Raw genomic sequence first — 15,623 nt, forward strand, 5'->3', positions numbered from 1 at the left:
TCTTTTGCTTGAAGACTTGCCGAGAGATTGGTTGAAAATATTCCCACTGCTGTGCAGCAGCCCGTGTACAATTTAGTGGATAGAATTTAGTAATTTAGATACTGCACTCGCTTAATGTTAGATTCGATGGTGTATTTATAATTTAATAATGTTACATTGCCAGCTCTCCAATTATTGACGGCGAGTATCTTTAAAGAATTAGATTTTTCTATGCAGACATTTTCATTTATTTACTTTTCATTTCTTTATTTATCTCACTTTATTTATTTATTAATGAGGCGCTCGTTGGTATAGAAGTTTATGAACATTATGAACTTGAATTTGTTACTCGATTCCATTCGTAAACTTTGTCACCAGAAGTTTCAAGTGTTTCCTAGATAACTCGAATATTTTTCCCGCCATAAAATAAATAGAAATCGTCAACAATACAGGTTTGACTAACTCTCCCATAGGCGGTAGAACTTCGTTTATGTGAACCTGTCGGTGGATAAGTCGATTCACATAACCTAGTCCTTCGTATAAAACGAATCTCGCGTACTTCTTCCCAGCATTTACGAGTTTTCGTTCAGTTAATAGAAATTCGTATTCATATAAGGGGATTCCACTAAACATTTGCTCTTAAACACCTAATAATGTTGCAAACTGGTATCGACTACAATTAGAGTTGCCATCCGTCGTGGTATTTTTTAATTTTCTACAGCGACCCAGGTTTGCCGATGCTTGTCGCCCAAACCGCCAGTCTTCACCGATCATCCGTGTATCGTGTCATGTGTGCGATCATCTGGCTGGAGTCAGACGCACCTATACTAATGTACATACCGTAAAACAATGCGTTTGTTTTTCTAGGAGTGATCTTCAAGTTTCGTGTTTGCATCAGACGCGTTAAAAGCAGTTTAAGTAAAAACACAGTGCTATCTATAATTTATAGAAGTATAATAAAGTTACAATATACATATAATTTGTGGAAGTTTCTATCTTTAGAAGTTTCTATCTTAGATTTCGTGGTTAACCTAAAAAATAATCACAAGTGTTCTTCGGAAAAGTCTGTTTTAATGCTCTGTATCCTAGATTATTGGCTTTTTAAACGGCAACTCTAACTGTGAAGCACGAGAGTGTGTCACATAGCGCGTGCCTCCACTTTTTTTTCTACATTTTATTTAGTTTACACCTTATAGTTGAACGTTGATATAAATGGATTGACGTTACGCGGTAGTTCAGACAACGGGAACTCGGCCAAAGTTCAGATAACCAGTAAATTTCCTTCATGTAAATAGAGTTCATACACAAATTCCACTGGATCTGACAATGTTATTTGTTGCTAATAGAAACAAACTAACGCGTAGAACGGTACCCTGCGGCGTTTGAAATTTCAATAGAAAGCGGAAAGATACCACTGATATTAACTTGAATGAACCCTATATTTTAGGAAATTGCATATAAATTTGAACATTTTTCTTTAGTATTAATTTACATATATTTCAAACGTAATAAGGTGACCTACTGTCGAACTACCTTATCCGAAACCACTTTGATCAAGTGGTAATATTTTGTGTATTTCTGAGCGAGCCTTGAGTATTTTGTTAATAGTTTTCTCCATTAGTTTACATGCATTACAAGTTAAAACTTTTGGACGTAGCTTTTCGCAAAAGCCTGGGAATTGGAATAATTATTATTCTAACCACTGTTGGAAATAAACTTTTTATTTTTAGGAATTCTATCGAGATCTGGACTTGAATCCTTACGTTGCTTGCAATTAATGTTACTTCTAGTTCTTTAATGATTTACATGATTTCCCTATTTATGTTTCTATATTCTGATTCATCGTCATTTTTTGAGAGCCAAATGTTTACCAGGGCTGCAAATTTTGGGTTTTTATATCTTAAACATTCTTCGGTGTGGAACGCATCAAATGGATTCCCTGTAAACGCCGCGTTTACTGATTTTTAATGCTTCTTCGCATCTACATTCCACTATGGAACTTTCTTTTGGCTTTTATTTTAATTATGGATATAGAATTATTGGGAGATTGTTGAATCAGTTGAACAAAGTTGTTTAGAACTTGGTCGAATTTTTTAGCTAGTTTTCCCTATATTTGTTATATTGTTTTCTATTTCTTCTTAATATTTAATGCAATCCGCTTTTTCAAAGTTCCAACGATCGGAATCTGTTGATCGCAGTGTCGTTTGGACACTAGAGAGAATTATCACATAATATAAACTGTGATAAGATAGAGGCCACTGTCATAGAGCTCATCTACTACTTCCCATTCAAAGTTTCCTACTACTGACACAGATGCAATTACACTCTCTTCTGCTGACGCTTGATTAAAACGCGCGTTTCCTAGGTGCGTTTCCGAATTATTTAGAATTTCTTCGATGATCTAGCACTAGAGATTTATAATGGAAACTTTATATAGCAAACTCCTGAACTCTACTACGTTTCTCCAGTATCCTTTCTGTCACTGGGATTAGACAACATATTCTTTGTTCATTTTTTATTTTAATAGATCAGTAGAATATTCGCTGACTATCGAATGAGATTATTGAATTTGTTCTTTAAAGAACCTATGTCTTGGATTGTCTTTAACTTTATCACTTCGTTCTTCACTTTTGTTATTCTTCGTTGTTTTCTAGTGAGGATTATGAATCAGTGCTTCTGTCCAAATCAGATATTTCATCTGCTACTATATCTGGCAAGAAGATTGATTCTTTAATGGACGAGATTAGTCTCTTATTTCTAGTCAGCAGGACCTTTTGGTCTCCGATGATAATAGGAAGACGATAAGAAATATGTGATATTTTGTTTGAAATATGGAAAATAGGAAAACTGATCTTTATTCTTTGTGTTAGTTCCAACTTCATGGATTGTGTTCACATGTTTTCGTCGAAAGAGTATTGCTCTTTTTGCTTGCATATGAAACAAATACAAGGTAGCAAGTGTTTTCATACTCAATTTGTAATTCAATTTATCGTCTAGATGAATTGACTTGTCTCCGGAAGCTTAAGAAGTGTGAACATCATAGTTCATTAAAAGACATCAGTTTAATCCTGAGTTCCTCTCAATAGTTTTCTCCAAAATTTTTTCGACGGTGTCATACGGAATAATAAGGCACACGTTTGACAGTATTACTCTTTTTGCTCTAGATATAAGTGGTTATTATTTTCAATTTGTCAAACAAATTGTTAGCGATTTCTCTGTACATATTTCACACATTTCTTCAACATATTCTTTGGCCGTTAATCCTTCTTCTTGTTACTTTAGCGTAACCCGTTTTCTGTTCTTGCATTCTATCTAAATTCCTCGAAGGTTGAATATCAGTAGGTGAGGAAATATTGTTATACCTACTGTACTCAGCGTGATAGGGAGGCAAAGGAAACACTTCTAATTGGCAAAAATTAAACGAGCAATTAGATTGTATCTTTATCTTCAAATTAATTTGTGCATCGCAGAAACGTTACTAACAACAGTTAGTTTGGTGCAACCAGCCTCGTGCTGAACACGAATTGAACACGTAGAATTGTTAAAGTATGTTATACAAAATGGTTTGAGGTAAACGGCCTCGATATTTTTTAATATTTAAATATTTATTGGTTTAAGATTAGGAACAGTGAAATAATACTGTAACACGCATACGCACACATATACATGGTGTATACATGTACATATGGGTACACTTTGGGTTACTTTATTAATTAGCTAGCGCTGATTGCTAGCGACATGATTTCGAAAATTCACATCCCGAAAATGATTGTTGCATAGAATGTAAGTAATTGTGAAAACATTTCGATATTAGCGACACTAGTACGTAATGAAAAATGTAGGTTCTTATTTAAAAATTTGAAGTTAAATTTCGGTGAATTTTTTAATCCGACCGCAAAGTCGAGCGCCACAACTTCAGAAATATTCAAAATTAAAATGCAACACGCAAAATAGAAAAATAAGTATATATGTATACATATAGTGTATTTACATATGTATATTTATATGCATTATGTAGCATTGGTTATGTGCATAAAAGTGCATAAAAATCATTGTACGTATAAAATTCCTGAGATATGTAAAATGATGCAATCGACTTTATATCTTACGTGGCTTGTTAATTACACTAAAAAGAACGAGACGATTTAATAATATCTACAATCAGTCACGAAAGTTCACATACACCTACAAAATTTTGCATATCTGACTTAGCAAAGAAACTAAGACGAAACTGTCTATGTGTGACATCTCAGAGACATTGAGGAAACCTTTCTTAGCTATGTACCTTAACCTAGGTTAATCTTCGTTCCTGGACACCATCCCTTTAAAACTCTTTTAGAATTTTCTGATAGCGCTCGATGAACAGAGGCAAGATACAATGATTTCGACTTTGGCATCTATTGGCTCGAAAATTATTATCAACATATGGATAAGTTTGGCAAACATAATCTTGGAGGAAGATTAAGGGCAGCCGTGAAAGTATACATATATACATATATCCTAACCAATACTATAGCGATAACGTTTGTAGTGTTAACAAATACCAACGCTTTGCAGATCTCTACTGGGTAAGGCAGATTAAATCACACTGTAGACTGAGACGGTGTTTTATTTTTGTCAAGGTTATTGCGGTCTAACCGCCTGTTTTTACTATCTCGTTACAGATATACACGTCACAACAAAGTAATTAAAAGAGTCAAAATCTATAAAGGCCATCACACGTCGACAAATTGATTGGAACCAAAAACGTATTTTGTCATAAAATTATTTATGTCTACATATTAACATGTACGATTGTTATTGATGTATTTCTAAAGAAATTAAAACAATTGAAATATTTAATTCACAAAAAATTTGGGGCAAAATTATGTGAAAAATTACGAAACCTTCCATTTTTTCAAAACTTTTTCACCAAGGGGATACTAACATGCTTACATAGGAGTGTCTGAAAGCTATTAATATTAATAATATAATATTAATAATATTAAGTTTACAGTTTCTATGATTTCATATAAATATAACAGGAATACGTAATTTTTGTAACACAGTATTTTATATTTTTATTTAGAGTGAATGGATTGTGTTACATTTTAACATAATTCGTAAAGTTAGTGCCTTTACTGTAATAATAATAACAATAATAATAATAACTTTCATATTTAAGAGTTGTAAACAGACTTTTGTGACTGACTATATGTTTGTGATACTCTCTTTTGTGTTGCAACAAAACATCGGAAAAGCGGTAGCACTTTTTCTTATAATCAAAAACATATGTTTTATTTAAACTTGTTATACTTAATGATATGTTAAACTTAAATGGATTTTCTTGAACATTCCGTATATAAATTAACTCTTACCGTGTAAACGTTTTTGCAATTACCATGAACAGAGGTCATCTATGTCCGGCATGTCTTTCGGTGGATAAAAGGTCTCCGAAAAAATTAAAAAAAAAATTATAGCATCTACAAACTTTGTATAGTAAATTGAGATGCTTAAAGTTGCCTACCCTTCAACTTAGAGAGGTTATCAGAGGTCCGTTACCTGCTTGTTTCGGTTAAATATTCAGATATGACATTTGAACAGTTAATGCTTTACCTCATTTACATCATAAACACTAAGTAGTATTCAAGCCACGATTACAAGTAAACTAGATATTCCTCATTCCCATTTATAAAAAGAGATCTCACTAAATCTGTTGACCTGTTATTCAATTCTTTCTTTTCTCTACAACAATACGATATATAAAGATATCAGGTGTCCCATCTGAGAACGATATTGCTCTATACAACATTTAATTTTGTCTTGTGATGTTTTTTCCATCTTGAACCATCTTGTTTAAATGAGGCAACATATTCATGGGACATTCCAATATTATACCATAGAGTATTAATAAATTTAAAAAATGATTTTCCCTGTGGGTTTTTAAGGACAAGGTAAATTGCTTGGTGCATTCCCTATATAGATACGTATATATGCAAGGAAGTGTGCGTCAAATATCCTCTTATCATAATGGTATCATATAAGTGTGGTGAATTTATCGACGTTAAGTATAATATACATACATGTACACGGCAACGATACATATGAATCATATAGGACCATGTTTTGTGTATGTACATATAGTTATAAAAGCACATATAACAATATGTAACATGTAATGTACATAACATGAAAGCAAATATGACATTGTTGACGAAATTTGAAACTGAAAAGATGATTAGAGTATGAATATAATAGATTATACAATAATAATATTAAATGAGACCTCGTTTTATATAAAATATTAATAAATGGTCTTATAGAGAATGTAACATATTAAGATTAAAAAAGGATGTTTAGACACTTGTTAGATATTTATCACATGTAGTATTACAAGTAAGTTAACGTGTACTCGTTCATTGCATCTCTCACAACGAAAATTCAAACATCAATGATTTCTCTTAAGTGCTTAAAGCTTCCACAGACCTGATACGAATCTTCTGACTTTCTTTATTAAATTAGTTATCTAGTTAAATAATTCTGTAAATTTTAGGACTTTTGATCATTTTTGGTCAATTAAACGCCTTCGCTGAATTATACCGATCGCTATAAGCTGTTTCAAATATTGTAAATTCGGAAGAGCTGAATGTAAAAGTAATCTGTACATGTTTTTTTCTTTAAATTCACTTTAAGATATCCCAATTAAATTAAAGTATACTCAATAATCTTGACGATCAATTGTAATTACTGACCAAAAATTGCCTAATTATTTTGTAAGTCATACAAATCTCCAACAAATTAGCGAAAAAAGATTATTTGCCTTATGTACAAAATATATGTATTTTACATCTTTATGTTGTGTATTACTGCGTAAAAAGAAACAAACTACTGCATTTGTTTAAATACTTTAATTCAAATTTTAATTTATATCAGACATATCGAAATAACGCGTTTTGTTAACATATAATAATACAATAAGTAATTGCATAAATGTTTTGCAGATACTGCGGCATAAATTACTATATGTTTTGTTAAAAATTGTAAGATATGTTCCAATAGCTTTAAATATTCTATAAATACAACTACATGTAAAAATTATATCCAACCTATAAACATGTATTATTAAAAATATTATTGTACGCTGTGACTATCTCCGTATAACAGATGACAGATACGTACATACATATAAACGCAAAGCGAACAAGTTAGACAATTTCACGAAATCGCTAAACTACATAAATTTGAAAGCAATTGTACACAATTTGCAAAAAACATTTTTGCTCCCTCTCTCTCACTTTTTGTGCATCTTTTATAGATTTCAGTTACTAATCTGTTCGTTTCCATTGTATATAAAATGTAACCGACGGTCTGAGGTTATAAAGTTATACACAGCAATAATAATAATATATGCGCTGCTAAATAGAAAGAAGTCTCGCGGCAGGAACGCAGGTCCGATTATTCGGGTTATTTCTGACAGGTTCGACACAATCTTAGAGATAAGCATGCGTGTTGGCTGAGTCGCATATGCAAACAAAACATTATAACAACGCGCGAAGGTGAGCGATAGAGAGCAACTTCCCTTGCCCTTGTGCCGTTCCGCGAGATTTCTTTCCAGCAGTGTACTATATGTCTGTGTCGTTAATCAATAAATGGTCATTTATCTTTTATAAATTAAAAATATGAATAACTTGCCTTTATCAATGCAACAATAATAATAATAATAATAATAATAATAATTAAAAATGGTAATTAATATACAATTGAATAACGTGACAACTATCAATAGGACAAATTGCGATAGAGAACGAGCATTACGAGCGTACGAGCATACGAGTGTACGATAATATTAACTTCAGACAATAAAATGTTATTATCGATGTTACTTTATGAGTTGTCTTGTACCCCATTTACGTATACTCTCATTGTTCAGTATTTAATTAATAATATTGTTTGGCATAAATCTTGACTCGCCACGTAACAATCCGAAAGCAATATTGCACTATCATCTTCAATTATCGAATACGACTTCTGGTAAAATCATATTGTTTCGACCAAAATAATTGTGTTAGATGAAAAGTAATAATGCTAAAAGATTCAATTCAGTCTTGAATGATAGAACCAATTTGCCTGGATAGATTGGTATATAGAAATAGTCGATATAAGAAATTATTACGTTTTAAATTATGTTTGCAGTTGTACGAAAACTTCTTCATTTGGCACAAATTCGTTACATATTTTCAGATTCTGTAAACATTTTTACAAAAGAAAGAAAATTTTTAATTTAGACAGATCAGAAAAATATCCGCCGGACATGTACGTATATATGTACATACGAGTAAGCATACTTATATATAATGTTTTGCCACCATACCAATCACTCGCCAACTTCAATTTCTCAGTGCCGTAGTTATATGTAAGTGATTTTTAATAATCTATATATGTATAGTATAATGTTCCTCGTATCTGTGATTGGGATCAAGAATTTGCAATAACTTAGCGTAAGAAAAGTTATCACTACGTTTTCGAGCAGGAAATAAACGAGTGAGATTTTTCCGAAGAAAGTAGCTCCAAACGCGATGATACGAGACAGACGAGCAATAGTAGCATGGCGACGAAATATCATACATACTCTCTCAGCATATTTTCTTCGACCTGTACGAATTAAAAACAGTTCTAACATCTTTTCTGAGCGGTTCCTTCTCCAGAAATGTCTATAGAATTGAATACAGTATAAAGAATTTGTCTTAGATAAAAAACTTTTCACAAAAATAATGCATAGAAATTGCGCGCATGGACTCTTTTTAAGCTTTGATGACAATTTACAATCACTTGGAACTATAACATTTAACAATTTTTTATATCGATACCAGAAAAATTATCTCTATTTAAAACTAAATCAATCTGCTAACGTTTTGCGCACTTTTAAATATTGGCCATCAACCAAATCGCATGTTTTTATAAAAATTCTCGTTATTTAAAACTAGGAATAGGATACTTTACAAGGATCACTCAGTGGATTCTATAGGTTTGAAAAAGGTTTTGATTTATTAGACAATGAATTTTTTCAGTTATAGGTAAAAATTTTCAGTTAAATTATATTTTATTTAGCAATATTTGTACAAAAAGTAATGACTTTTATTTCGCAGTTACTGGATAACTTCGTTTAGCAGCTTTTACACGTAATAAGTTATTCTGTTTCTCTATTTCAAGAGCATGTTTTAATTTATCAATATGACTCAAATAATCGATTTCATTTATAATGGCACTTAGTTCGATTTTTTCAACATGTGGTATTACTTTATGCGCATTATTCAACATATGCTTAAATATTTTAACTTGTTTGGGTGTCAGAATAGATATAGCAGTACCGGATTTACCTGCACGCCCTGTTCTTCCTGCTCTGTGAATATAACCGTTAATATGTTTAGGAAGATCATAAGATATGACTAATTGTACATTTGGAATATCTACACCTCTTGCTAATGCATCTGAACATACAAGTCTGAAAGTATAATAAAATTATATCAGAATTTTTAGAAAATATTGATCTTAATTTTCAACGAAATTATAAACAAAACGTACATTTGAATTTTTCCACTTGTAAATTTCGTAAGTATATCCTCACGTTCTTTTGATACAAGTTGTGCAGAAAGTTCTCCAACTACTATATTCTTTTTAGATAAGAGTGATTGGAGTAAAATAGTTAATCTATGAGCAGTTCCTCCAGAATTTGTAAATACTAATGCTTTACAAGTGATACCATTCCTGATTAATAACTGATATAAAGCTACTGGTTTATATTCTGCTTCACATTCTATTGCTTCTTCTTTTAATTCTTCTGGGCTTGTATAACGCCCTATAAAATTAACCGCTTCTTTATCTAAATTTACATCATCGTCCTTGCCTGTCACCAAAACAGACGTAAATAATATTGGGTGAAAGAGTCCAAGCCGATTAAGTTTTTCAGGATCTTGTGATAATGTTGCACTGAATAATAATTTTTGAGCTGGAATTTTACTATTTAAAAATGAATACATTACTATAAATTTAATATCAGATAATATAACTTTATAGTAATACATATGATCTCGGTAAATGATTATTATATAAAAAATTGTAATTAAAAACTAACCTAGAACGTAAGTTGGAAAGTGTTAATCGTGGTGTTTGATAATGAGGCTCGGGAAGATACTCCAACCAGTCAGCAGCTGTATCTGCTTCATCAATTACAAGAAATCTGATATCGTCCAATGAAAATCCTGATGTTTTTAATATATGGTCTATTAACCGTCCAGGTGTAGCAACCACTATATCCACTAGAGAGATATATTCCCCTCTATCATCTGAAATATAAAAATTATAGAAAATATTTTGTATTTTATAAATAATATAAATAAAACCTTCTTCTTAAAATTTATAAACACATACTCTCTTTTCGAATATTTCTTTGTTCTTCATGAAATGCTGATGCGCCAGAAAGTAAACCAACTCTTAAATTTGTATGCGAAGTATATGTAACCATCACTTTGTAAATTTGCATAGCTAATTCTTGTACGGGTGCAACAACTAAACAACGCACCTTTGGAACTAATCGAAACTGTAATATTTGGACAATTGGTAGGACATACGCTAGAGTTTTACCTAAAGAGAAAATAATTTCTTAAATTATTTCTTTTCAAAACAGAAAATAATTTTTTAAATACAGAGCTTTAATCTATTCATTGTATGCAATGTTTAATTAAATAAAGAAAACTGATTTGAAATAATATTCATTAATAACATTAATTATAATTAGAATTTAACATTATTTACTAACAAAACACAATAAAGTATCAAAACTAGAATGTAAATATTTCAGTTTGCTATAAATAACTTGTACATTCGTACCACTGCCTGTAGGAGCAGATACACATGTATCCCTCAACCACCATTTTTGTTGCCTATCTTTATTACACTTCAATAGCCAAGATACCATACTAGCTTGAACAGGAAATAATTTATTAATGCCATTAGCTCTTAAAGCTTCAATAAGCTTAGAATCTAAAATTGAATTCATGTCTTCTAAGGTTGGACCACTATTTAAATCAATAGATATGACTTCTGGATTAGCCAACCATTCTGGTAGAATTCTCTTAACTTCACGCTTCCTTCGCTTATTTTTTACACCCAGAATTATGAAATCACTATTCTGTCCTGATATTTTTTCTTGTGTTTCATTTGGATCTAATGATTTATTAGGTATTTCATTATCCTGATTATCTGTATTTTCACTTTGCAATGTTTTATCCGCAGTTTTAATTGTTTCATTAGAACTTCCTTCGCTATATTTCCTCTTCTTTTTATTCTTTCTATGCTCTGAAACATGTACTTCTGTCTTTCTTTTAACGTCACTTGATATACTATTTTCATTCAAATTAATATTTTCTATTGGACATTTATTAAGATTTTCTGCTTTTTTCTTTTTCTTTTTATAATTCAGTTCTTGTGCATTTTGAGAACTATTTTCTTGTATTTGATGATTAGTTTTAATAGCTTTTTCTACTTTACGTTCTTCTATTCTTTTTAATAATTCAGACAAATGATTCCTTTCATTTTTCGTTTCTTCTTTTTCACCCTCATATCTATCAACAAATAGTATATGTATATTAATAATATTCTACGGGAAGAACTAAAAACTCGAATACGATTAATATAATAGAATATTTATTTATATAGTTTAATTGACTAAATTTATTATTCAGTGATTAAGTTTATTAATACGTATGTATTATATTTTTTGACATTTTGACATACCTGTTTATCACAAATAAACTCATTTAGTTTTCGATTTTACTCACGTGTTATACACCTTTTATAGGTTATATTCTAGCGTGTACTACCTATTCCACGATTGTATACACGACCGTGACCTATATTAACCTATGTGTACTAACGCGACTTTAGACTTTAAAACCGACTGTGAATGTGGATGCTGTCACAATCACGATTACGATCATCTTGTGGTATTATTTAAATAGATATTTATTTACTTATGCACATAATGTATATAAATAAGTATATATACATCTTCAAAAAGGCAAATTAAAAAAAGAAAGGATTATTTTAAATTTGTATTTCATTAAACTTTAACTATGTATATTTACTATGTGTAAGAATAAACTTAATATTTCATTATTATTACATGAGTACATTTATATAATGTTTAGAAACAATTGAAATATATATTAACGATTGAAATATATATTAAAATTACATATTACTAATATTAAAATCGTTTGCTTAAATTAGCCAAACTACTTCTCAAGAACGTAATTGAAAGTAATTTGTAATTTCAAATTTGTTACAAGCTTACATACGTTGCTTAGGTAACATAACCAACAAAAATTACACATGTATATAGTACCAGATAATAGTAATTGATAAACGACTATATTTAACAAATTTCAAATAGATATCGTTTTTATAAGTTAAATCACATAATTTTTAACCGTGTTACTGTCTACAAAAAATTATTAATCAATTTTATTAAACATCTCAATAATCTTTTGTAACTAATAAAAAGACATACAAAAGACATTCGTACAGTAATTAATTTCAACAAAAATATTGTAAAACATCGTTTATTAACAAAATTGTAACAAATAGAAAATATGTGCATATTCTCACAAGTTTGCAGAATAATTTTCATAAAAAGAAGATAGGATATCTCCATCCTTTGTGAAAATATTAATGCATAATAAGTATTTGTACAGTTATAGTTTAATGAAAAAAGCTAATAAGACTTACATATATCTAGAAGAAGAAATCTCTAACTTTAATTATTTTAATGCTTATTGGGATTCCCTTTTGATTTTATCATGGCTTGAAACCTTTGTGTCATTGAATTTATCAAATTAATAAATAATCTGCTTGAAATATTTTTGTAAAAGTGATCTCTAAATCATTTCTTGGTAACTACATATTTTGCGTTTCAGGTGATCTCATATATTTTCTGTGTTTTCAAGCATTTCTGGACATATACAAAATCCATGTTTGCACATTAGTAGCATTCTGTTTTGGATCGTGATCTTGCATTCAATCTAAATTAAGAAACGATTTAAAGATAGCTCTTTTAGAAGAATGGGAAAATATTTCAAGTAGAGTATTTATCAATTTTATAAATTCAGTGCCACAATGGTTTCAACTGTATGTGCATATACATATATGTATTTATATAACTAAAGGCAAAGATTAACAAAAATGCTACTACTAACTTTCTTATTGATAAAAATGGTAAAGAAAAAAAGTGTATACATATATATAAACTTATCTTGTAGAACATAAGGATAAAAAAAATGATCTGCTTGATCTTCCAGTTCATTATATTATATGTCTGTAGTTATTTTCTATAAGATAATAACAACAAAATCTGAGCTATATAATATATATATATATATAAGCTATATATCTAGTTAACTGTATGATAAAGTGACTTGGGTTTGTTGTCTAAGAATAATAGAATATTATATAAAAATGAACAATAAATTTGAATGAATAGATACACTGCAATGAACAAATGTTATCAGAGATAGAACCGAAGTACAACAATTACATGAAGGAAGAAAGTACTTGAAATCTAGTAATTTATGACAAAACAGGATTGATTTTCACAAAATTTCATACGAAAGTTACTACGTGCTACATATTATATAATATGTGCAGTATATACCAATATACTACATATTATACTAATATACTATACTAATATATTATGTAACATATATATTAGTATGATGTTTAAAATTATGGAACTTTAGTAAGTTGAGTTGAGCATATTAATAAAGTTGCATGTAATAATTGTGTAACTAGAAATATGCAAAAATTTGTAAACCCTTTTGTAATATCGCAAGGTAAGCGATAAGATATACTACTATTGGGCATCAAGGAGGACTACTAATTAATTTCAAAATAATATTTTGAATTACTCTTCTTTTTCTTCGATTATGTATTATATTAAAACAAAAATATAATATTCTTTCTAAAAAATACAAAGAGACATGAAAGTAATCTGGAATAGCTTTAAAACTTCTGAATGAAATATGTTTCCTTCATATTACTATATTTTACATAAAAAACATTCCTACATTTTTTATATTTACTATAAGTTAATAGTTATTCTAAATATACATATAGCTTAGGTGGTAAAGTATACATATATATGAGAATAGTACATAGTGTGTGACTGGTGTGCTATAACATTATTGAAATAATTACAAAAGTATCTATAATATAAGCATATAGATTGCAATAGTATTGAAGAGATTTATAGTTACCCATAAATTATACTTACTTAAAAAATTAAAGAAATTAAATTATTAATATTCAAAAATCTGAAATTAAATAATATTGTATATTTTTCATATTTCGTTTTAATTTAAACAGTGCGCTTTATTTAAAACTAACGTAAAGAATACGTTGGTTTACTACACGCACATAGTTTTAGATATCAAAGTAACGACAATATTTTATATTTTCCCAACAGTAATTACAAAATTAGATTTGTAAGATTTATAACATTACGATTGATAGTATCATTACGCGTGACCAACATAATACGATTTCGATTTGTTATAAACTTTATATGTATATGTGCACTTATATTAACATTCGGTCATAGGTATGTTGATTCATGCGACAGATATAAATGGTGTATCGTGTATATCATATGACTAATGTGTTTGGATATTTAATTAAAATGTACATTGTCATAAGATACAATTAAAAGTTGTACTTCTTTTAATTTTATTGCATTGAATTTTGTTTTCTACATAAATAAATATGGAATATTTATAATATATTTATTATTTATATAATGGTCGTTTATATATGAGAAATTTATTATTTTACAAATATTATATAAAAATGCAAGTTAAGAAAAATTATTTCTGACATTAATGAGTAAAACAACATTATTAAAAAGTTAGCAGTGCGATTTGATAAGCAATTAATTCTTAACAAAAATCTGTTAAGTTTCATTGGAGATAAACCTAATAGTTGTTAAGATATCTTGCTTTATTTTTCAATAATTTGCTGTTCATAATATCGATTTCACCGAAAACTATGGATAGACAACTATTTGGTAATTATTAGGTTTTTGCTAATAAAACTAGACTTTGACATTTTTAAAAGTATAAAACGCAATACAAAATGCGACATATAATTTAAAATTTATTCAAAATATGGAAGTCAGGTAGACAACTTCACATATATATATATATATATATATATATATATATATATGTATATGTAAGTTACATCGGTAAAGTAAGATAAATAGAAAGAAAGATAATTTCTAAACGGGTAAATAACGTCATTATGTTTCTTAGTTTTGTAATCATTACAGGTTTTTTCTAACAAGTCAAGGAATCTCGTTTCGTCACCGTTCAAAGAACTTAATGGATACGTATATATGATATTCATAATACACATACAATGCGATGAATCACCTGACCTTGTTTCTTGAGAATCTTTTGGTGAACGGGAGACCTAGTCGCGGTTATGACGATAGTCTCTCTTTTCGTTACTCTGCAGCATACTTTACATGACACGTCATCGACTTTACGTTGCTCCCCCACCAATTATCTCTTCTACTGATTCTCTTGTGACATTATAATGTGAAATTGTTT

At 29.5% G+C, this 15,623-nt stretch overlaps 1 protein-coding gene across 1 annotated transcript; it reads right to left on the minus strand.

The window, feature by feature from the left end:
* Positions 1–9,039: 9,039 nt before the first annotated feature.
* Dbp73D (putative ATP-dependent RNA helicase Dbp73D) lies at positions 9,040–11,898 on the minus strand. The gene is made up of 6 exons (XM_069130545.1): positions 11,752–11,898; positions 10,846–11,579; positions 10,387–10,599; positions 10,091–10,301; positions 9,541–9,975; positions 9,040–9,460 (listed from the first exon to the last, which is right to left on the minus strand). The coding sequence occupies exons 1-6, from the start codon at positions 11,772–11,774 to the stop codon at positions 9,094–9,096; spliced, it is 1,983 nt and encodes a 660-aa protein (XP_068986646.1). The 5' UTR covers positions 11,775–11,898; the 3' UTR covers positions 9,040–9,093.
* Between the last annotated feature and the right edge of the window lie 3,725 nt (positions 11,899–15,623).

The sequence above is a fragment of the Bombus flavifrons genome, chromosome 17, assembly GCF_040668555.2.
Source record: "Bombus flavifrons isolate JBK064 chromosome 17, iyBomFlav1_principal, whole genome shotgun sequence".
Taxonomy (NCBI): domain Eukaryota; kingdom Metazoa; phylum Arthropoda; class Insecta; order Hymenoptera; family Apidae; genus Bombus; species Bombus flavifrons.